This window comes from Phaethon aethereus (genome assembly GCF_964289735.1).
Source record: "Phaethon aethereus genome assembly, chromosome: 3".
Lineage (NCBI taxonomy): Eukaryota > Metazoa > Chordata > Aves > Phaethontiformes > Phaethontidae > Phaethon > Phaethon aethereus.
This window is the reverse complement of record NC_138576.1, coordinates 40,829,693-40,853,912: the sequence shown is the minus strand read 5'-3', so window position 1 is coordinate 40,853,912 and position 24,220 is coordinate 40,829,693. Positions and strand designations below refer to the sequence as shown.

Here is a 24,220-nt window from a genome sequence, read left to right as displayed (position 1 = left end):
CATTTATGTTTATTATTATAGTTGAACTCCAAACTGCCTCAACCATGCATCTATCAATATTTGATAGCTTGGGCTGTATCCCGTGCAAAAATAGTGCAGTGACCTAAATAAAATTTTGTTTCTGTTTTCCAATTCATTCTGCTGTATGTTGGTTTACCCAATGTTTTCTTTCTTTTTGAACTAGGATGTGATATCTGTTGTTTGGTTTTAAGTTGTATATAATTTCAGGTGTTACAGATTGTATAAAGGAGAATTTGATTCTATTATTCAGTTCACGAACTCAGGTCTTTCCCTGCAATTCCATTTTTTCTGTTTGAGGGACAGTTGCAAGTCAAATCTGTGGAAAGCTGTTCAGCTACTCTTGATCAGCGTCATGAAAGAAATGCTTTAGTGGATCAAGATGCTGTCTGTTGATCTCGTAAATTTTTCTTTATTCATAAGTTCTCAGGTTCTTGACTTGATTACAAGAACAGATTTTTATCTCTCTTTTTTTCTTTTTCCTAAAAGTGAGAAATGGACAAATGCATGACCAGAAATCAGTTGTCTGAACATGCTGCTTGACAGTCCTGATCGCTTGTAGCACCCCAGTGGCCTGCATGCTTTCTTATTGCGAATTGCTTGTTCTACCCTCAGGAAGTGGTCTCAGCTATGTAGTTGAACTGTCTTTTAAGACTTTTCAAATTGTCTTTGTGGTTTACTTATTAAATCCTTGCTCCTTTCCAATCTAATTTGGCCTGGTAGTTCTGACCTCCACTCAGCTCTACAGTTCCTCATCTTGACAACTGGGGTCTGTTCTATGGCAATCCACAGAAAGCTTGTCTCAGCAGCAGTAAACTGACTAGCCTGTAGTGTTGCAGTGCATGCTAGAATATAATTTCTCTTTGTTTTTTTTTCTTCAGCTGCTGCTTATATTGCTACCTGCTGCATTTGGTTTTACACTTGTAATCTCTTTCCAGTTCAAAACTGCTCACACGTAGTAGAATCAGTCATTTTGCAAAGTGCTTGAAAAATAGGTAGGCTTTAAATGAAATGACTCATTTGCATTTAAAACCAGAGAATAATACCTTACAGAAAAGGAAATAGCTTATCATTAGCTGTCGTTCTTTGAGATGTAGTATCTACTCTGTTGGCATGTGTGTGTAGCGTGAGCAATTGAGCTTAAGTAATATTGTTGGTGTTGCTAGAATGGGAGTGGGTACACGTCTTGCTTTCCTAGTGCTTTATGAAAGTGCAGTGGGTGATGTGACAGGTTTTTTCCTGACTTACCTAATCACACTGATACAGTCTCAGGGCTCATAGGGTTCATGAGAAAACTGCACGGACTGTATGCCTTGAACTCCAGTTACTGGCAGACAATTGCCTATTATTCCTTGAGTGCTTGTATTTTGCAGTATGGATGATTTCATGCTGTAGCGCTCTCTTAGCTTCAGTACAGCGCCTCGGTGCAAGGCAGCATCATACATAACTGCCTCTGCCATGCCATGTGTTTACTAAGTGTGCAGATAAGGGACTGCTTGCTGTGTGTCTACGATCAAGGTATTTTTTATTAAGGCCGTATAGAGAACTTGCGTTCTAGTGGAATGTGTCTTGATCTCTGATATCGGCACCAGCGGTGTGTGGACTTCAAGTGTATTTTGAGTTAGTTGTCTGTCTGTGCATGCTGCCTCTAGGTCTGTGGCTAGTGGCATTGTCCTGTAGAAGCATTACCATAAAGCCCTTACCGTGTGGAAGTGGTACATAACAAGAGAAACGCTGGCAAGTCTGTGAAGCGGTTCAAGTGGAAGTCAGTTACTACAAACATGGGATGAATCTCAAGGACACCTTACCCAGTGTGGGATGTGTCATCAGGTCTTGCATCTTTCCTTGCTGATTTAATAACCACAGGAAGATGATTCTCATAACCATGCATATTTGGCTTATCTAGCAGTAAGAATGAGATCTCTCACTGTTGGAAACAATTCTAGCAGCTTTAGAAGGCTCTGGACTGTAGGTGAAGAGTGTGCCAACAAGTTATGTTAGCATATGATGAACTGAAATTTCAGTCACACGTGCCTGATGGACAGGCTTTCAGTTCCAAAGTAGTGGTCATGGATAAAGAAAGCTCTTTCAAGAGGAGTACATTGTACTCCCTTTGAGTACACTGTCTTGTGCTTGAAGGCTATCCGAGTACATTTTCCACTCCAAGCACAAGCCAGTCTGCTGTAATTGCTCTTGATGGGGAGGCGCATAGCAAAAGTGGAGGGAGGAAGAAAGAGGATCCTTTAACAGATGGATTCACAGTATGGATTTTTCTGCTGGCCTTTGCTTTTGAAAGACACTTTTTGGAAAGAGTCTGTGGTTTGAACCCTGAAAGAGGTTTGTTTTGTTAGAAACTCTGCATGAACAAAAATATGCAATACCTGCTAGACAGAGATTTCTGTGGAGTACATTGGTTGTTTAAATACTGGCAGTGCTATGGAAGGCCTCAGGGAAATTGTTTTGAGTAGTCTGATCTATTGCTCTTAAGGCCAATGAGTTGCTCTTTGCAAACTCAAAGGTCTGTGTTTGCTGACTGGAGCTGGGGATGTGATCTCCCTCCTGTTGTCTGAAGATTAAATTCCAAAGAAGATTCTCTGGGCTTTCTTGATCTCTTCTGGCCTGGGAGGTAAAGCATCTGTTGTCATCTCCCCCCACCCTTCCACCCTGCTTTTAATGGAAATAAGAAATTTTGCAGGGATGACGATGACGACATTTAGCTTACTCATCCATCACCAACACATGATCATATTGCAATGTCAAGATCTATTCCTGCTACAGCATGTAGGGGTAAGAGAAAGACACTGATGACCATACGATGGTCCACAACACAGACATCTAAAGTTATCCCAAAGTGGAAAAGATCCCTCTTCCCCTCAGAGAGAGGGTGAAGGAACAAAATTTCTCCTTCACCCTTTAAAACAAAGGGAGGAAAATCACTGAAGTCAAACAATTGCAAAAGAGTATCTTATCAAATTTGAGTAGGCGATATTCTTGGTAGTGAAGACAGAAAAAGAGTATTCATCAGCTGCTCAAGTCTAAAGAGTTGAGAGGAATTAAAAAGGCTGTGGTGTGCATTTTACTGAGTGTGCTTATATGAGTATCATGAGTAGAGCAGAGGCATGTACTGCCCTAAAGAGAGTATAAATTTAGCAAGTCTTGAATTTTGCAGTGCATACAATGTGAATGACTGAAGCAGCAAATCTTACAAGAGGAGTAATACTTATTCTCATAAATTACGCTTGTATATCAGCTGTTATATTCAGCTTTCCTTTCAAGCAGATTTTACATTTTTCTTTGAATATAGTGGCTTCTTTTGCAAAACATTTCCTTCTATAGAATGTGGCACAGCAGCCTCACATAGCAACACATGTATTCTCTCTTACTACCCTGATCAGCATTGATGCTGCTGAGTACAAACTGATCTCTAAAGCAGTGATTCCAACTGAGGGATACGCTGCAACAGGAGAGGGTAGTGCAGAGTGTATCTTGGGGTTATAGTGAAGGAAGAGAAATCTCACGAAAATGTCATCCTTCCTTCTCCTTCCTCATGTCTCTTTTTCCTGGCACTGTCTGACGTTTCCCCTTCCCTTCAGAAGTTTTCTTTTTGCTAATCATGGTGCAAGGACTGTAGCAGTCACTTGAAAATTTTGTGTAGGTGTAAGGAGAGGTGCCAAAGCTGCAGTCTGGCTAGCAGTACACCTTATGGATATGGTGGTGGCAGCCCACTGACTGAATGGGACTGTCAGAGGTGACATCCCATCCTGCTGTGGCGTTGAAAGCCAAGTTGAACCATGGCATGCCTGTAACATGGCTGCAACAGCACTGGTTTTTCCTGATTAATCCAGGTTTTCTGGCATGGAAAAGGCAACCATGGGCTTGCCTGTGAGGAACAGGTTTGATGGAAAGGGTTGAGAAGATTCTCCCACAGAGACCCATGTAGGTGGGATATACAGGGGCTAGGAACAGGAGAGGGAAGGGCGTGAGGACACATGTAGGACAAGAATTTTGGGAAGTGCTCTGGTTGGGGCTTCAGGAGATGGCTGGGCCATAGGGATGTGGGGAAAGGAGAATGGCTTTAGAAATTCCTTCTTAGGATTCTTCTTTTGCCTGCTTTCTGAGTGGTGAGCATACAGGATCAACTGTTCCACTTGGAGGGTGGGGGAGAGGTGGAAGAGGTGGAGGTTTGGATGAAAAGGGATGGAGGTGTAAGTCTAGGGATGGGTAGCTGTGCGTCTGGGAGACTCCACGCTACATCAGAAAAGAACAGGGACTGACCTGAAAAATTAGGGTAGGGCTGTTTGAGGTACGATTACATTTTTCATAGTGTTCACCTCCAGAGTGGCCATGCCACTGTGCTTCACATTGTTGATGTACTAGTGGCAGCCAGTTCACATTGATATGTGATGAAGCCATCACTTTGTTGCTATTTGCCCAAAGTACTGATTATTGTGCAAAATGATTGATCTCACAGTTGGATCGCAACGTACTTATTTGGACATTAAAGTGTTATGATGTATGAATGATGCTCTCTGAGTTTTGGAAGGTGTTTGTGTTTGTACGGTAAATTGTTTATTTTGTAATGTGGTTGTCTTTGTTCTGCACAGGTGCTTGAGTTGGTGCTGGAAAACTTTATTTATCCATGGTACAGGTATGAGCTTTATCTAAAAGTTATTATTTTTGAATACCATAAATGTTTGGCAAACTGTTTAAGAAATAGTCACCTGAAAATAAACATTTCTGTTTCTTTAGTAAAATATAAAGCATACTTTCAAGTGCTGCAGTTTCATCATTTTATTGACTCTTAGCATTGTAGAACAGATCTTTTAATAATTTAGACATGATAGAGGTGGTTCTCAAATTTGTGTTTCATGCTAAAAACACTTCTAGGTTATTAATTTTTATATGTTAATTTTCTAGTAACTCTTACTTGGAAGTACATATGGCTTGATTAAAACCTCTGTTAAAAACTCACACCCCCCTCCCCCCCCCCCAAATTTATTTCCAGATTAGAAGCATACTGATCTTTAATATTGGTTTAAAAAGAAGAAAAAAATCATGTTACAGTTTTTTTAAAACTAAAACTCCACTTTAATATAGAAAAGGTATTTTGAATACATGTTGTGGCCACCTTCTTGCAGAGCATCTGGTGATCTGCTGAGTTTTAAGGCTGTGAGTGCGTATGCTGAGCTGGATAGAGTAGTACTGTGTAAATAACTTTAAGATAGTGTATAAAGATAAAACTATGGCTAGTTGGGGGTTTTTTGCCTTGTATGTTTACATATTAAGTAGTGCATCAGCGTATTTAAGAAGAAACTAAAAATATTTATAATTGATCATGCTGGCATTAATGTTAGAACATTTTGCCTTAATTCTGAATGTGACTTCTTCATTGGATGTAAAGGTTCAGTTTTGTGCTAAAAGAGATTTATAGGTTTTTTTTCTTTTACTTTATGCTGGTTTTTTTCTGTCTCTCCAGGATCTTAAATTTTCTGGACAGACTTCTTTACCTGATTGGTTTTTAATTGTGGCTGGTATCTGCATGTCTCACATCTATCTTTGTGTGATGAATATATTGAAGTATAAAACTTTACTGCTTATGCAAACAGCAGAGGGAGCTTTAGCACCGTGTATTGTGAATGATCAAGTTGGAACACTCAAGGTTTTTAACTTTCAAATACAGAAAACTAGAGTGCGTTCCCTTGAGCTGTTTGATAAAGTAACAAATGTAAGGGCACTATCTTCTTTATTTCATAATTTGAAATGAGATAGGATTTTTTTTGCTGCTGGAAGGTGTCTTCAATGTCTTTGCTTTGGACTGACAGGGAAACTGGGATTTCACGTTACTTACATCTGACACCCAAGACGGTGGAAGTCTGGTATACATAGTATGGCGAGAATAGTAATATGCGTAGCTAGAAGTGCAGTGCAAAATACACTTGGTATGGAGCCAGCCAGCCTAGACTGCTATATCTTGCCCTCTGGTGAGCTGTAGAGATGTTTCTGCACCGCCTTTAGTTTTACATGGCTGCACCTCCAGATCTTGTACTAGCTCCATAAATTCGCACCATGCTGATCAGACCTAACAAGCTTTCCATGAACCCGAAGTGCTGGGAGTTCAGTGAGCTATAGTGCAGTGGTATCTGAGTAATTCTGCAGGAAACGACCTGATCCTGAAAGGCTTACTGCTTTCAGCTTAACAGTAGTAATGTCAGATCTGGTCTCATTCCCTCTTGACATTCAGGTGTTTCTGTGCTTTTCTTGCATTTCCAGCAACAGCCGTGCAGGAAGGCCTGAACTGTGTCTACGTGCAGCCGTTTGAGGTCTGTCTCGTAGAGCATGTTAGTTCTGACTTTTCCAACTTAGGTGTACCTACACTGTTTGCATAGCTCAGCTCACCCTGGAGAAAGGACTCTTGCATTCATGAATTTTTGTTTTTGAGCTAACAAACCTCACTGACTGGATAATTCTTCGCAGAGCCAAATCAGAAGCCTTTGCATCCAGATTATCCTTATTTAGCAGCGTGGGTAACCACCAGCAGACTTGCCAGACTAGGTTGGTAAAAGAGTTTGCTGCTTTCCCTTGCAGAAAAGTCTGGGCATAATTCCTTTTTCTAGCTACCCTCCTTTCAAGAGAATGTAATTTGTGCAGAAACTACCTCTCTCACTTTTTTTGTGTGTGTGTGTGCCCTGCAAGCTGATGCTGTCTTGCAGCACCTTGCATGCTCTGGACATTAGGCAGGTAACATGATGTATCTCGCTCGGAAGGCCAGGAAGTGTAATGCTTACCAGAAATGTATTTTGCAAAATAAAATCATAGAATTATTGCTCAGGAAATAAAGTGCTATGAGCAGGGAAAAGCTGTGTTTTCTGTTTGTTTCATTAATAAACTGTGTAAGAATTTGTAATATTTTATTAGCAGGTTAAAATTTAGAGGCAAGCATCCCTAAACTTGGATCAGTTTAGGGGAATGAAGACTAGTACTTAAAATCCAATGAACTCTACTGAAATAGGTAGTTATACCTATGTGTTTTTTGTTCTGTATTTTTCAAAGTATTCACACTGGCTATGTTTCAATATTTTTGCTTTAAGAATTTTTTCAACTATATGAGAAGAATAGAGCATAGTTGTAAGTAATCCAAGTTTGTAGAGCTACAAAACACTGGTCTGAGTCTATTGTTTATGCTGTACAATAAAACTATATAATATCTTGCTTATACTAACCTCGCTTTAAATAAGAGAGTTTAAAGTTTGAATGAGTCACTCTATGATTACTAAATCTTTTTGATCATTGAAGCTACTGCAACTCCAGATTAGATTAGAGTCCACTAATTACTACATTTTTGTAATACATTACTCTGAAAATATTTTTATTTTGTGACTAAAACCAATGTTTTCATATATGGAGTTGCTTCTATTTTAAATGCAAGTAATGCAAGGAAAATTCAGGATTTTTGTTGAGTTACAAACCATAGCTTTACAGTTTTATCAACTTGCAACTTATTTTCTTCATCTTTTTTTTATAGGAGCTGGCCAAATTTCATAAAAATAATTGACACACAGGGGAAAAAAAAATCACTTCAGTATTTGTATATGGTTTTCATTTATCAGTAGATCCCATAAGACTTTGCATGCAATAGCAATTGGGTGTATCTCTTTTGAGGAATTGGACTCAGTAACTGTTTACAATTAACAAACTGAGCCTTTTTCGTTTAGCAAATCTCTCTGTTATACTGACAGTTGTGTTTAAGTTTTCCCTCAAATTCTGGAAAAATGCGTCCAATTTTTAAAACGTTTCCAAGTAAGTTATTTGGACCTTCCACTGTATAACTAGAGACTTGCGATTTTACAGGTTCTTGATGTTTTTTTTCACCAGTCTTCAGTCCGCCTGTGATTAAGTCTCTGCAGACCTATGGCGTATTGTGAAAGTACGTGGCATAAAGTCATGTCCAAGTAGAATTAGCCAGGATACTGGTTATCCAAGTGTCAATAAAATAACAACTTCTAGGTCCAAGTTACTTCATGTATCTTGTTGTCTGTCAAATACTAGAATACAGTCAAACAATTTGTTTACTAATCCCTTGGCTTCCTTTGACCGTGTGGGTATTTGCTAACCATATTGCTTCCAAAATGTCAGCTGCTGATCTTAAAACAAACGAAACCTTCCCCTGCAGTATTCTTATCTGCGTATGAGTAGCTGTTGGAGGATGGTTGTATTCCTTATGCCAGGCTGCTTTCTTTGAGCTGTTTTTTCATGCAATTAGTTGCATACTTGGACCATCATGTCACCAGTACCTAGCAGTTCATCTTCAACATATGTTCGAATGCTATATAACCCAGACTAACATTTCTTTAAAAAGTCAGCTGCTGATGCTAAATAGTGTAAAATGATGTTATAGGAATAAAATTTTTATTTTTAAATACTCTGTTGTTGCTTGTACTGATTTTTATTAATGCAAGTAATGTTTGCATTTGCTACATATGCAAACTCATTTATTACCAAAAACTGTGACGGCTTTTACATATGGGCATTAGTTAAAGCAGGATGCAACTTAGTTTATTGTATCATTACTCAACTATTATAATGCAGTTTTACCAACACCTTTAGTCATACTCTACTGTCCGTATATGCTTAAATGCTGGTAGATTTTCATTCTTATTGTTGCATTTTGTGGAATGCTGTTATTGTGGTCTCTTTCCACTCAGTTCCGTTGCAGTTTCTGCATCTAAGACTTAGTGTCTATTTCCCATTTTCATTGTTTCCCAAAAAAGACATGGAATTAAATATTTTGCATCCTGAATCAACTTTAGATATTTTTACCATGATTTTTCACTGAACATCCTTTATTGCAGAAGATGGAAGGTGGCAAGCCAGAAAATAAGTTTAGGTGATAGAGTGATTTGGGAATCTGTTAAAATTCTTCTTTATTTCCAAGCAGAAACCATGTTAAATAATTTCAATTCTGTTCCACGTGGCTATAGGTTAAGGTTCTTGTTTTGTTTTCTTTGTAATTGATGGTTTCATGTTTCATGCTACATCAAAAGGAGATAAACTTTTCAAAAATTAAGTTTTGTCATCTGTTGGTTTCCTGTGCTATGCTTGCTTTTCTCTTCTAGGAAATGGCAGTCTCTGTCTAGACCAAAAATAGGCCAAATTTTACATTTAAAAAAGAGAATATTATTGTATTAAATGGCACCTAAGTTTTAGACTTGTTGAAAAATACCTGTGAAAGTTTTCTGTTGGAAGAGGCTGAGCTGAAATACAAGGGCTGAACCTATTTCATTAAAAGCTAAATGAGAAATTACAAGTTTTATAAAAAAAACTTAAACAAAAGGGGTTAACAAAGCCAGATTTGTACTAAAACAGAAGAAATTTTTTTGATAACTTGGAGTGTAGAAGGTCTTGTAGTATGCAATACAGAAAATACAATTTTGACTAGCTTGACTGTGGTATGTGCTTGCAGTACTCTTATTCCAAAGGCTTTGCTGATATTAATAGTTTCACATCATGCTGCTGAACTAGGAAACATTCACATTTGTGGAAACTGAGTTAGATTTTACTTGTTCAAAATCATACAGGCAGCATATTAGAGCAGGAAGTGGTATATAATTCCAATTTACTGACATATTTCTTAAGCCAGTGTTGTGTGCACAAACACAGAGGGAGTGCTGGGTATTTTACTGGAATAGACAACTGCTTACTCTCTGCCCACACTTGGTAGCTTTCATTTCAATTAATACCAGTTGAAGTGTCAGTGTTGAATGTTCTTATTTCAGCTTTTAGTAATGACAAATGTATTGTGGTTGGATTAATATAAATGTATTTTATTCTGTTTTCTTACATGACATGCTTTACAACACTGCAGAAATATAACTGATGATGAATCCTCAGTGGATGAACTGAGAGGCACACTGCGTTTTTTTGCATCTGTATTAGTTCGGAGAATTCACAAGGTAAGGTGACTTAAAGGTGTTAACACTTTTTTCCATCAGAAATAACTGATATCCATCTGTAGTGACTTTAATTTTTTTTAAATGGCAGTTCCAAAGTTGGTCTTACAGAGAGTATAGGCAGTTTCCATCTAAGTTTCTTCTTTATGTTCTCTGTTCCCTCCTTCTGGAGCTTACCCCATTCCTGGTTATAGACCGTCTTTGAAGATTCATCATTGGAAGTGTTCAACATGAGGTTGGACACGGCTTTGAGCAACCTGATCTAGTGAAAGCTGTCCCTGCCCACGGCAGGGGATTGGACTAGATGATCTTTGAAGGTCCCTTGTGACTCAAGACACTCTGATTCTTGCAAATGGATTTATTTTTTTACACCAGTGCAAAGCATTATTAACACCTTGGGATGATCTCTTAGCTGTCTTTTAGTGACTTAATCAAGTGAAAACAATTTTGAGAATTATTGAAGAAGAACTATTAGAAAATGGTTAGCAATGTACCTGTCTTCTAGCTTCTGCGTGCTTAACTTCTCTAAATGCAGACAAGGTCCTTACATTGTCTATAAAGAATAGATGGTCATTAAGTGAATAGCTTACTGTAAGAATTAGTACACGTATGGTTCTTATTAATGTAGTTCTTAAGAAACATTCTGAAGGCTAAAGATTCAAATTTTTTTATTCGCTGTGTTTAATACATTAGCACATATAGTCTGTTTTCTGATAAAGTGCTTCAAGCCTGTTTGACAGGAGCTGCTTCTAAATTTCCGGCTGTTCTAAGCAGGAAGAGTTGCTAACTCAGTTTCCAGATTTACTCAGTGCTGGCCCCTCTGTTGGAGCAACTAGCATAAATGTGTGTCTTTTTTTCCCCCTCCTTAGTAACAGCAATATTTCCCAAGCTGCAAGTTGTATGTGTACTCTGTCATGACTGATCAACAGCCTGATTCTGTCCTTGTTATATATCAAATCCAGATGACTTTCTTGTTTACTCTAACTCAAGTGTGTTGCTTTTTAAAGTGAACATGGGGGAAGATTAGGAAATGTCTGTGTAGCACAGGCATTATATGGAGGTGTGAAAGTGGAGTAAATATTTCAAAGTGAAAATCTAGAGCAAGGTCTTAAAATTTAATTTGGAGTTGCAATCCATGCAGGTGTTTGTTGCATTGTTCGTAGATCCATTGTTGATTCAGAAAATGATGATGTCTCCTCTGTTGATCTTATAATAAGGTATTAGTCGTGTTAGCTCAGATCAGCTCTAGCATCTTTAAGTCGAGTATTAATTTACCATATCTGCCTTTGACAGTAATGAAGTAAATGTAATACATTCAATTCTATGTATCTGGGTAGACAGTATGTGCAATAAAAACTCAGGACACGTGCAAGTACTGTCAGGGGAACTACAAAATAAAGGCCATAATAGAAATGCATTTCTCTTTACAAATATTTAGGTTTATTTGTATCCATCCTACAGACTAATGTAATTTATTTTGTCTTTGTGTGAAGTGGTACAGATATCTCAGGCAAAAAGATACTCATAGTAACTTTGTGTTTCCGAACAAAATTGAAAGTTGGCCTGCGCAGTCCTGCAGGGGAGCATGGTGTCTCATGCTATGGTATTTTTTTCAGCTCATACTTTTTTTTTTCCTGCTGGACAAGTGTTTCTGTGTGTGCACACACCCACATACAGATTCAAACAGCCTGGACTAGTAGCTACGATGTATATACTGCTGAAAATGTTGTGCGTAGAAATCGGAGTTGATATGGAAGCTGAAAATAAAATACCAACTTTTTGTCATTTTAGGAATCCTAGTTTAAAGCTTCAGTAGTTAGCTGAAAAGGTTATGACAGAATGTTTTATAGCCTTTCAGTTCTGATAGTGTCCTTTATAACCTCATTTGAGGAGAAATTCATCACTGATTGCGAAATAAAATACCTTTGCCAAACAGCTGTACTTTGATTTGGATTTATTATTAAAAAGCAACAGTTGCAGTTAGTAGAGATAACATTTTTAAATTCAGGAACTACTATGTATAAGAAAAACCAGACTTTTTTCTTTTTTTTAGGTTATATCTTTATACTTTTTTGCCAAAAAAACTTCTACTTTTGAATTAAGACTTAAAATTATCAATTGCTTCAGTGAAAAAAATTGCTTTGTTTTCTGTTTAAGGCTGCCTAGGTGGATTTTTTGAGGCATGGTTGTTGGACAAAGTAACAAGCACTTCAGGCCAGTCAGGTCTTAAGTATATATATTTTTTTATGTGGATCTTCCTTGTTGTGGCCATTTCTGGGTTGGTTATGGGTTTTGAAAGGAAAGTGAAGAGTTTCCCTGTGTACAGTGTGGTGTAGATAGCCCTGCATTTGGTTGAAATTTTTCTCAAAAGTCAATAGTGTTTACTACAGTGTTGATAACAATTTGCTTGCTGTACTCTTTGACTTACCTCTGCAGGAATAAACACTCCCCTATCCCTCTGTTCCATAGGAAACTCTTGATTTACTGAAGTTTCTGTTGAAACCTGATTCCCAAAGGACAGGGTTTTTCACTGATGAGCAGAAGCCCCTACTTCTTGCTTATATATAGGAGTTGACCTTAATTTAGTTAGTTACCTCTAGGTAGTTCTAGAGTTCTAGTCAGTTGTACTGGCTTATTTGGGCTGTCCAGGTCAGGTCATATCTGTGCACCTCAAATTTTACAGGGGAATGTGCAGGAATACATGCTATTCTCCTTGGACGAATGAATCGAAAAACAACTTTTCTCCCAGCTCTGGCCTTTGCAATTACACTTTTTCTTTCCTTGTCTGTCAAGAAGAACTTTCAAGCTTCTGTTTCACTACTTAAGGTCTTTACTTGACTTAGTGTTGAGGAGGGACAAACTCTATTAGGAAAAAAATATGTTCAGAAGTCTTACATTTTGAACATTTGCAACTGCATGTTTCTGTTTCTGAGATGTCTTTTGTTCTTCCTTAAAATAAAGGAAAGGCATGCAAAGTTTAAATCAGTTTCTAGATAAGTTTCTGTGGAACCTACTGCAGCTGACAAAGAAGAATGCCTTGAAACTGTACAGGCTGGGCACTAGCTGGCTGTGGAAAAAAGCTCTGCTGCAAAGGACCTGGCCTCATGGTAGACAGTAAGCCAAGTATGAGCCAGCAGTGTGTACTGGCAGCAAAGGCAGCCAACAGTATCCTGGGCTGTATTAACAGGAGCAGAGCCAATTGATCAAGGAAAGTGATTATCTGCCTTTACTTGGTGCTCTTCAGATGGCATCTAGGATATACTGCATCTAGTTTTGGGCTCCCCATTACAAGAGGGACATTGATAGAGTGGAGCAAGTTCAACGAAGGGGCCAGCAAGGTAACTGGGTCTGGAGCATTTGACCTGTGAGCAGGAGCATGTGATACCGTTGTTGGCATTAATGGTCATCTTGACTCAGTAACTCAAATTTTCTTTTGGTTCTGCCATCACCTGAGCTGGGACGTTTTCTGCATATACATATAGAGGAGGCTTTTGCTTTGCTTTTAGTAGTTGTGAACATGATTGTTGAGGGTTAAGGCACACAAGTACTAGAAGCAGAGCATAGTTAACTTGCTTTTTTTTTTGGTGGTCAAATCTTCATGTAGAACTAGGTGTCATAAGCTGTGACTTGCAAATGAAGTTGTATTACTATAATTATTGCAATGGAAGAATCATAATGGGAATAAGTTGACAATAAATCTGTTAACAGTATTGTTTATGGCATTTAGTTCTACATGATGTTGTATGCTGTGCCCAGAAGAAGGAGCATACTGTCAGTTCACCTAGAGGATTCATGGATTGTTTCTTAAGTGTTCATTTTATGGTTAGAATGGGGACATATAAGCAAATTAATATGTTTGATAGTTGTTGTGTATAACGAATTTTGGGAAAAAAACTAGAACAATTCTGGTTTTATTTTAAAACTATTCTTCAGGTGGATATTCCAACGGTTGTAACAAAGAAAATGCTCAAGGCGGCAATGAAACACATTGAAGTCATAGCCAAGGCCAGGCAGAAAGGTAAAGACTTAATATGTTGTCAGTTTCAAAGGGCAACCATAAATGTTTCATTTTGCATGTTTGTTGTTATATTTGCTAAATTGTTTCATCCCCACTGCTGTCACTTAAAAAAAAAAAAGTCATCCTTTTGCATTTTTCTCCTGGAGGTTGCAAAGACAAATAGGGAAAAAGTTACAGTACAAATAATCTCTCCATTTTGATTTTCATTTCCCCACATTGAAAATACTAAATTTCTTTCTTTGTATGGTAAACAGGAATGTGTTTTTTGTCTGCTCAGAGCAATCAAGATCATCTAGTAATTCTTCTTGAAGTTTTTTCCTCTGTATTCCAGATAAGCAATTATAAATGAAAGGATTTGCATGTCCATGCACTGTACTGTAACTGTAACTCTTACAGCTAGAATGATTTCGCATCTGCACACTAACATGAGCAGTTAGTGGAGTTGTTCAATATGTTGAAAATAAGGTTTATGCTTATAAGCCATGGAGAGACTTTGAGCAGTAGCATATTTAATTATTATCCAAATAAGAATATCTTCACAAGCCTAATGTAAAAATTATATTAAAACTGCACATTGAAGTAATATTTGGAAGATAGAACACTTACTGATGGAAAATAGTTACCTCTATTTTTCACTAGCTGTGTTCGACAATGCTCTATCTACTAAATGTGGTTTCATTCAACTTTTATGCATAGATGTTTACTTTCACTGGAGTCATGAACTTTCCTCCCTTCTCTCAAAACATCTGCCTGATATCCATAAATATATGGCATTGGTCCTGTGAGTAGTGGGTAATGAATAATGTGAATAATAAGATATAGTGTGATCACATTAGATGTTTTTCATGGTGCAACAACAATTTCAAGATACTAGATTATCTTGTGGTGCTGTTTATGCCAAATTTCATATTTCCTTTGATTTCTACTGAGGAGTTGGAAACACTTTCCTTTAGCAGGAAAGAACTTTATTTTAAATGTATGGCATTGAAAATACAGCTATTTTCTTCATTTTTTTTAAAGGAAAAGACTCATTCCCTGAGCTGAAAATAACTTTTAGTAATGCCTTCTAGTAAATGTTGCTAACCCAGCCACTGTAATAGGTGGTTGCTTTCAGGCATTGCTTTGGTTGCTAGTTGAGCCTAGCCTTTTCTGTTTGTTTATTTTCTATATCCTTTTTCAGATGATTGCTTTAGGGGGCATTTCCTTTTTTCCTACTCTTCTTACCCTTACGTCTCTTAGTAATTCCTCACTATTTGCACAGACACCTCTATGATTTGTTACCTGTCCTTGCCAGAGAGTGCGTTCCTCCTCTGCTTTTAGTGACACCAACTAGGCAGATTTATCAGGCAAGGTACATTCCTGCATTCCCTATATTGGCTCATACCACTTGTAGTTCTTGGTTGTGAAGAACAAGCTAGGTGGCTTCTGTACTAAATGTGCTGGAAACGAGCTTTAACCTTCAAGACAACAGGTATGTATTTCGTACCTGACCTGTGCCTAGTGTGGTTCTTGGCATGCGGCTGTGCCGGATTGCTAAGTGCAGCTAGGTGTCATTTATTACAGCTCAGTTCTTGCCTTTGAAGTGATTTGAAGGAATATAACATTGTTGCTTCTAATTAATGTGTATAACTTTTAACCTGATAAAGCAGGTATTCTTTAAACTTCATACAGCTACTTACAAGAGGCAGCACTCTTGCAGATCCCCATACTGGTTTTGGTTTGACTGATGCTGTGTTTAAAGTATATGTTCCTTCACATCTGTTTCTAAGTGTTCTAAGCAGGAAACAGATATAACAGGATTGAATAAAAGCTTACATTTACGTTTATTTCAAATTGCATTGTAGGCAAGTCAATAGGTAGAAGCCAAATAAATGGGAGACCGTGAAGGAGGTCAGGAAAAGAGCGAGTAGAGGCAGACTTTGGGCAATGGAGAATGGATTTTTTTAGAAGAATCGATGTTGAGTTCATCAATAATTCTAAATGAGAAAACATTCTGTGAATTATGCAAACAGCATTTGTTTGGTGAAGGAATTCTTATTTCAGTGTGAATTTTTATTTTTACATAGCCAGGCTTCAGAGTCTAAGCCAAGGTTCTTTTACAAAGTTTCAACATTGTTTCCCTTTGGCAGTTGTGTATGTACTAAAAGTACTAACTTTGAGCTCAAATGAAAAGCAATCGCTTCTTATTTCACAATAAGAAAAAGCTGAAACAACTCATAATGCTGGTGGGTGTGTTTTTTTACTTGCAGTAAAAAATGTAGAATTTTTACAGCAAGCTGCTTTAGAAGAATATGGACCAGAACTCCATGTTGCTTTAAGAAGCCGAAGAGATGAACTTCACTACTTAAGAAAACTTACTGAACTTCTTTTTCCTTATATTTTACCCCCAAAGTCAACAGAATGCAGGTATAGAATTTTTTTAGAATTTATTCTTTAAAGTTTCTGCATACTATGTAGTATAATAATTTTGGAGAGTGAAAGAATGAACTTCAAAGTAATTCTCTTTATTCTGTCATCTTAGCCCTTTGCTCATGAGGTTTTTTGATTGGTCTTTAAAATATTCTAGCAAGCTTAAGGTATTATTAAATTCTGAAGTATTTCCCAGTAAAATATAATGGCATTGGAAACTTCACTTAGAAAATTATGTAATCTAGTATTGGTTCTGATTTTTTCTTTTTTTCTTTCTTTTCAGATCCCTGGCTCTTCTGATAAGAGAGATTCTGCCTGGGTCTGTTTTCCTTCCCTCAATGGATTTCTTAGCTGATCCTGTAAGACTTTGGAGCACAGGAATAATCTTAATTTATTCAATGTTACTCTTTTCCTACTAAGTATGTTGTGGTAAAGCAAATGACACACAATGACTGACTTGCTGTGTATTTTGACTGTGTAAAAGAAGAAGAAATCTTGTGGGCAGTGTTTTTGTTTGTTCATTGTAACCACTTTGAGTGCTTATCTGACTAAACTGGCTAAAATACACTATTGGCATGATCTCTTAAGAATGTATTTTTCATGAAGGACTACAATTCCTGTCAAATGGGAGAACACTGTGCTAGTATAAGCATGGTCAAATTGCTATAGCTACATTTAAATAAGGGCTCAATTACTTGAGCTCTAGCTGTATATATTATCTTAGCAGTCTAAGTAGACCAGCCTTTTTTGCAGCTGTATTGAAATCAGTTTTTTGTCCTTATTTCTGCAAATAAGAAGGCATTTATTTCTAAAGGTGGAATACTGACATTTTTTATTTTTTATGCATGTATTTTAATAGGCAAAACTGCAATACTTATGAAGGTGTCACCTAGCTACAAGCAGAAAGTACTGTAGCTGTGGAAGTATTAGTAGTTCATTAATCTTTGTTTCATTGCGTAAAGCATGTTTCTCTGTAGGTCTCTTCAGAAATTCCCTGACTTTTAAATACTTGAAGAGACTGTTTGAAGGTTAATTCTCAAACATGTGTTGCCAGGCTTGGGTTTTTTTAAAGCATTCACAGGTTTAAACTTGGGCATAACATAGTAGTGAAATGATTTTAATCTAATTTGTTGAGTTTCTTTAACATAATTTTGTATTGTGTTTTCCTGCAGGACACTGTCAACCATTTGCTGCTGATCTTCATTGATGATAGTCCAGTGAGTACTGACAAAATTAAAAAGTAGTAATTTGTTCACCTATTAAGGAAGCTTTCTCACCCAACTGTCTCTTGTCATTTTATTTTTTTTCTACAGCCTGAGAAAGCAACTGAACCTACTTCTTCATTGGTTCCATTCCTTCAGAAATTTGCAGAGCCAAGAAATAAAAAACCGTCTGTAAGCCAAGGCAACATTTATTTCCTTTCCTGCTTTGAACAAGTGTTTTACTTTACCTGTTGCTTTTGTTCTACAACTCCTTGCATTATTTATGTACTCATTGAAAGTTTGAAAATTGGCTGACTGCATTTTTAACCTACTAAGGTCCTGAAACTGGAGCTAAAGGAGATCAGAGATCAGCAAGACCTTTTATTTCGGTTTATGAACTTCCTGAAACAGGAAGGGGCAGTCCATGTGCTGCAGTTCTGCCTGACTGTAGGTAAGATTGCATACGTGTGCTGAGGTGTGTTTGATCTTTAAAAGCTTTAAGCATTTGCATGTTGAAGTGACTATTTAGACTTGGAACTAGGTAGCATTGTTAAGCAAGAGATTACTTTTCAGGATCATGTTTGCTTACTTTAATATGTCCTGATTTTTGAGTGCTAATCTTGGCAATGTTAATGTTGGCATGGACTGTAGGTCTTCATTTTATTTCTGTTTATTGATAAAGATTGTACATTTTAAAATAGAATATTCTTGTAAGAAAAAGTTCTGGCCACTGATACAAAGTAAAGCTGCCTTTTTAAAATACGTGGTTACTAAAGTATTTCTAAAATGAGCTGTTCATCATGAAAAGCTTCTCATGTTCTTTAGCTCTAAAATTCTGATTTCTGTAAAGAACAAAAACATAACAGAAAGATTAAAGATGTTGAAACCTTTATTTAGTAACCTGTACCTTGGTTATGAAGTGTGCATTTGATTTTACCATTACAGGAGTGTTTGAAAAGCCTTCTGCTTTCCAGTTATAAGGTTTTCTGTGAAGTTTCTGTAAGTCAGAGTGGTTTGTTTCAAGTTTTTTGGTCAACTAGTAGTGAATTACTGGCTTACCAAAAGAATGGTATTTTTGTTTTCTGGGGTTTTTTTAGTAAACAAGTATTTTCATGTTGCATAGCAAATAATGGGTGTGTCTTCATATCGCAAGTCCAAACATACATCAGGAAGATGTGAAATTAAGTTAGACAGACTTACTTTATCTCATGAAATACTGCAGAAATCATTAATCATTACATAAGAGAAGTATAAATAAACTCTGCGCATGCAGCTTCTTACGTGCTCATAATCACTTCAAATATATTCGCTTTTTGTCAGGAAAAACTCTTCTCACCAAAAAACCAAAGTGATTACTTACTCAGTGCTGGTGATACCTGCAGAAGGTTCTAAGCTGACTCTTCTAGAGTTCTCTAGAGCCTTCCTCTAGGAGGAAGGTTACTCAAATTGTGGCTATTGCCTATGATCAGCATTTTTTCTGGGTAAACCTTAGCATTTTCTTCCTTCTAAACTTCTCTTGCATTCTCATAGGTGGCAAGTCTGCTTATAAAACAAAGAATGAGATTTAGGTGTCTCAAGTTATGCTATCCCAAACTGTCTACTTGGTTCTTTACTTGATAGAAATTTTTTGGATGAGAAGCACTTACTGAAAAAAATAAACCCCAAAACCCAGAAGAGTCTTGGTAGATTCCCTCTAAAGAAGTTTGGTTTTGTCTATTTAAAAAATGAATCAAACGCTACCTTATTTTTCCTTCTTTCTGGCCAGTAGTCATGCTAGGATGAGACAATAAATCAAGTAGGATTGCACAATAATTGTGCTGAATAGAATTTTATTTTGTCAGGGGAAATTAATTCTCAAGTTAGTCTGATATTAAAGATATTGAAAATACTATGATGGGCTGGGTCTTAGGAATGAAATAGCAGCAGAATAGGTACATGGCTAGTATAAAGGACTGTGGGGGCTCTGTGTGTGTTCAGCATGAACTGGAAATCATGATAAAGGAAAACTACCATCTACAGTTTGGTAATTTAGGAAGAAAAAATATCCTCCTTGTGCCAGGAACAACTTCATGGATTTATCTTTACTGTGATAAGGAATAATTAGTGGTAATTGCAATATTTTTAGTAATAATTCTATAAACAAATCTGAATTATAGTTAATATGAAGGCAGTGACCTTATTACCTGATATTTTGAGATATCTTCTATTTCTATTCATTTTAAGTTTTATGGATTACTATATCTGCTGGAAAATTAGTTGATGTTATAGGTTGCTTCAAGATCCTGTTTGTTTGCTGAGTTGATCAAAAATGCATTTTCTTTCCTTTACTTCTCAGAGGAATTCAATGACCGAATTTTGCGACCAGAACTATCAGATACTGAAAAGGTGTCTCTTCATGAGGAAGTCCAGAAAATTTACAAAACTTACTGTTTGGATGAAAGCATTGACAAAATTAGATTTGACCCTTTTATTGTGGAAGAGATTCAAAGAAGTAAGTTTGAATTTTAAAGGAATAATTTCCACTGGAATTTAAACAGCATTCTGTAATAAAGTGAAGACTAACTCATCTAAGCATGATCAATCTTTACTTTTGTCATTGTTTTAAAGATTGTTACCCCCCTTGCTGTATTGTGCTTAAGCCTTGTTTATTTCTATTTTTTGTCAGACTTGCAGTTACTTGCAAAATAATCACAAACTCAGACCAGAAAAAAACACAAACTTGATATGCCTATATTTATATTTTTTTAGTTGCTGAAGGTCCATATATGGATGTTGTGAAACTTCAAACTATGAGGTGTCTTTTTGAAGCTTATGAGCATGTACTTTCCCTGCTTGAGAACGTTTTTACTCCTATGTTCTGTCATAGTGATGAGGTACGTATGAAAGATTTGAAGAGTAGTCTTAAAGCAAGACTGTATTTTTTTAGGATACCCTACTTAAGTCATGTGCATGTGGAACTGAAAAATGTCTTCATTCTCCACTTGAGTTAGCATGCCAGAGCTGGGACCAGTCTCAGTAAGAAAATTTAATTTATTGTAGTTCAACACAACATAAAAAAATATCACTGTTATTACAAAATCCTCTCCAGCCGTTCTTTCATGACTGCAAATCTGGTGCAAAAGTAATCTGCATGATAGACAGATAACACTACTAAGAATCTCTTTTTTTTTACTTTTTAAAATATAACGATACTTAAAAAAAGGTGCAAAGGTTGTATTCAGATACCTTCAACACTATGTGTTCCAGCAGCTAAGTCAGGTGTACGTTTTCAGGAAGGTCATTCAAAGCAATTTACTAGGCATTTAAGATTGTTCTATGACTGTGTTCTGAATGCAAGTATAAAAAAAAAAAATCCCCACACTGAGCTGACAGCTGCCTAAAGCCTTCTCATAGGAAACACTTTAAATGCAGGAGTGAGTCTGAATTCTTGGCCCTTTTAGAGTTTGTGTGTAAGTCAGGTTGCATATTAAGCGTCTTGCATTTATTTGAGACAGAATATTTCGATGTCTTCTGGGAATGGGTACTTCACTTACTTGGCATTATTCTTAATAAAGTGTATTTCTCAAAAATGGTACTGATGGTCATCTTTCCCTTAATAGCTATAATGGTTCAAAAGCTTGGGGTTTTTTAACAAGGAGAAGACATGGATGTTGGTGCTTAATTTTAGTTTTATTTCTGTTTTGGTTTTTGTTTTTTAATCCCAAGACTATGTCAGGTAAAGTAAGTAGCCCTGGGAACATGTATTGCAAATTTGGTCTGTCCTTCTTCCAGATGAATATTCTAACTGCTGGATAATGGTCATTTTGCCTTTTACATCTGTTCTTGTTTCATGAATTCTGCAATGTTGTTGATAGTAGCCCTTCACCACAGTTAGTCCAGTGTTTTCTTTGATGCCTTATTTGTCTTTTATAGTACTTCAGACACCTTTTAAGAGGAGCAGAGTCACCAACACGCAATTCAAAGTTTAACAGGTACATATGGTAGAATCTTTACGTGTTTTTCTTTGTTTTTTAGTTAAAAGCGTCAAAATATTAAACTGTAGGAATTTTGCCACTGCCTGATTAATTTCACTAAATTTTTAGCTCAACTTTTTTTTATGGACAAATTACATATTGAAGGAGCAAGTAATATTATAGAAGATGTCTTAGACCTCAATATTTGAGAAGGAGGAAGGGAGAAATAAATGCACAGTTAGAATAAGATAACATGGAAATGAAGCGGTGATTTAATTGACTGTATGTATGAATACCATTTTGTTGGTGCAAAGCTGGGTCTTGTTGGATTTCAGGTCTTACAGGGATAGGTACAGTGTACCCTGAGTCTAACCAAGCTGGTCATGCAATGGGAATCTCGTCTTGTTGTGACAAGGAGGATTTGCTGTTTTCTCCTAGGTTGAATGTGTTTTCTGTCTCCCAACTCTTGCCGTTCATTGCAGAAATGTAGTGTCTGATGCCTTGTTTCTGGGTTTGGGCTATATACTTAGAGACCACCTTCCGACTCCTTAGGGCCTGTGGAAAAGGAGAAGAGCATCTCCTGCAGTATGGATGGGTAGTCTTCCTCTGTGGAGTTGGATTGAGTAAGCTTGAGGTCTCGTCATTTTTTTGTCTTTCATTTTATCCTAGATGGCTCAGTCACAGACTAGCCCAACTGAATTGCTCTTATGGTCTAGCCAAAAGAAGGGAAACTTCAGTGAGACGGTTTTTAATTTGGATAGGCTTCCTTTCTTGGTATGAAATAAGATCCACGGTACTGTAGACAATCATCTTATTACTCTTCCAGAGAACTAACAGCAATTTAACTTTTTCTGCTTTCATTAGAGATGCACTTAGCAGCAGCCCTCTTGATTTGCAGCATACTGTGAGGTGTATTATTGTGAGATTCCTTTCTCCCCTGCTAACGTTCTTCAAAAATACATAAGTGTTCTCTTTAATATATCTCCATTGGTGACTTCTATTATGTAGTCTTTATAGTTCTTGTAGATCCAGTTTTGGTGTAGTGCTTTCTCAGGCTGGTGCTAACAAGGTTCTGTTTCTTAGCGAAGAGGCATGGAAGACAGCTAGACCAAACTGCATTTCTCCCCTATGTGATACTCCGCTAGGAGTGGTGACCTTAAAACACTCTCCAGCTTCTGTTGAAGATGGCTAATGGGATTTTATCTAGACCTTTGAATCTGCCTTCTATCTTTCCTAAAATTACTCCTGTCAAGGGTTGAAAGTATCCTGTCAAACGCTTCTTAAATCTAGTTAAAGTATGAAAACATTTAAGTCACCTCTTTGGTGCTTTGCTTACCAAAACAGAAAGGGTGAAATTATAGGCAGTTTCTACCTGGATTTTTTGAAATACATCTCTGGCTACAAAATAAGCAAATTTTGTTTGGTGACTGTTATAACATGTTTCCCTGGAGTTCAAACAGCATCCATAGCATTACTGAAAATATATCTGGCTTACATTTTAGAACAATTTGAATGCTCTGAGTATATGTGAGGTTTATTATATGACATACTGTATGTTCTTGAAGTGGTGCCTCAGTGATTATTTCCATGAAACGGAGGTCCTATCTGAAAGTAGTTTGCCTGTTGGAGTTTTCCTCTGCAGAATCTGGTACAGACAGTCACTGCCAAGGTGGGTGAGGCAGGGGGGAACCAACCAAAAAAAAACCCAGGAAAAAAAGTTACTGATGAAACTATTCCATATGTTATCCATATGCACATACCTTATCCTGCCTTCTCTTCCCTATTCTAGCATTAGTTCCAGTTAGGAGAAATTGTATGCAGAGAGATGAGTTTTGTTTTCAGTATTTTTAATGCTTTGCTAGAGATATTGTGTGTACTGCATAGATACCGCTGTTTAAAAAGTCAGATCAAGTAGTAGATGTGAAATCTCAGTGGAATGTACATGTGGGGAATGTGTTGAAAGATTTTGCTTGTTGTAAGACAAGAAAATTATAGACCAGTTTCCAGAAAATACAAGTGGGAAAGTGGGAAGAAGTGACTATCAGAGTGTAATTTCTGGTTTGAATCACTTCTTTGAACTGTACCAAATAATCATAGCTTTTTGTGTACAGATAGGACAAATAATGTGCTATGAAAACTGCTAAGGTAATAGATTAGAAGTACCAAGTATTTCTGGAGTGTAAGGAGGTCACAGGGAGGATATTTTGATAACTTGATAACTAGCTGTGATTGTCAACAGTTTAACTCTGTAACTGGTAATTTCCCCCTATGTTTAATGTGTGTGAACAGTGAAAAACTGGTGTTTTAAGTTCCAATTCTGGCCACTTAATTTTGGGGCTGTGGAAGAGAAGACAAGAATTCCCTTTCCCTCTCTCATGTATGTGTTTATAATACATTACTACGTTACTTAAAGGTATTCTGTGTTGGAAGTCTAACAAAAAAAGAAAAGCCATTATGTGAAATAAACTCTCGGGCTTCTTGACAGCTGTATATCTGCCTTGATTTTCTACACACCATGGCCACATATAGAAATAGACACATCCTGATTTCTCATCACTGGGATAGCAATAAAATTAAAACATTTTTCAAATAAGGGACCAAGTAGAAAAAATATTAACAATTTTGGGGAGTGTTTAAGAGTAAACTCCACAGAATTAAGTCTGTAAACAGCGT

At 37.0% G+C, this 24,220-nt stretch overlaps 1 protein-coding gene across 2 annotated transcripts in view; it reads left to right on the top strand.

The window, feature by feature from the left end:
• The window catches only part of SNX14 (sorting nexin 14), a 52,585-nt gene that overhangs the window by 4,059 nt on the left and 24,306 nt on the right, over positions 1–24,220 (top strand). For both annotated transcript variants that reach the window (XM_081998442.1, XM_081998441.1), the window contains exons 4-14: positions 4,623–4,666; positions 9,881–9,968; positions 13,899–13,983; positions 16,233–16,389; positions 16,676–16,751; positions 17,565–17,609; positions 17,706–17,786; positions 17,931–18,045; positions 19,930–20,085; positions 20,343–20,467; positions 21,507–21,565. In XM_081998442.1, coding sequence (XP_081854568.1) covers positions 4,623–4,666; positions 9,881–9,968; positions 13,899–13,983; positions 16,233–16,389; positions 16,676–16,751; positions 17,565–17,609; positions 17,706–17,786; positions 17,931–18,045; positions 19,930–20,085; positions 20,343–20,467; positions 21,507–21,565 — 1,031 coding nt within the window. The remainder of the gene's footprint in view (positions 1–4,622; positions 4,667–9,880; positions 9,969–13,898; positions 13,984–16,232; positions 16,390–16,675; positions 16,752–17,564; positions 17,610–17,705; positions 17,787–17,930; positions 18,046–19,929; positions 20,086–20,342; positions 20,468–21,506; positions 21,566–24,220) is intronic.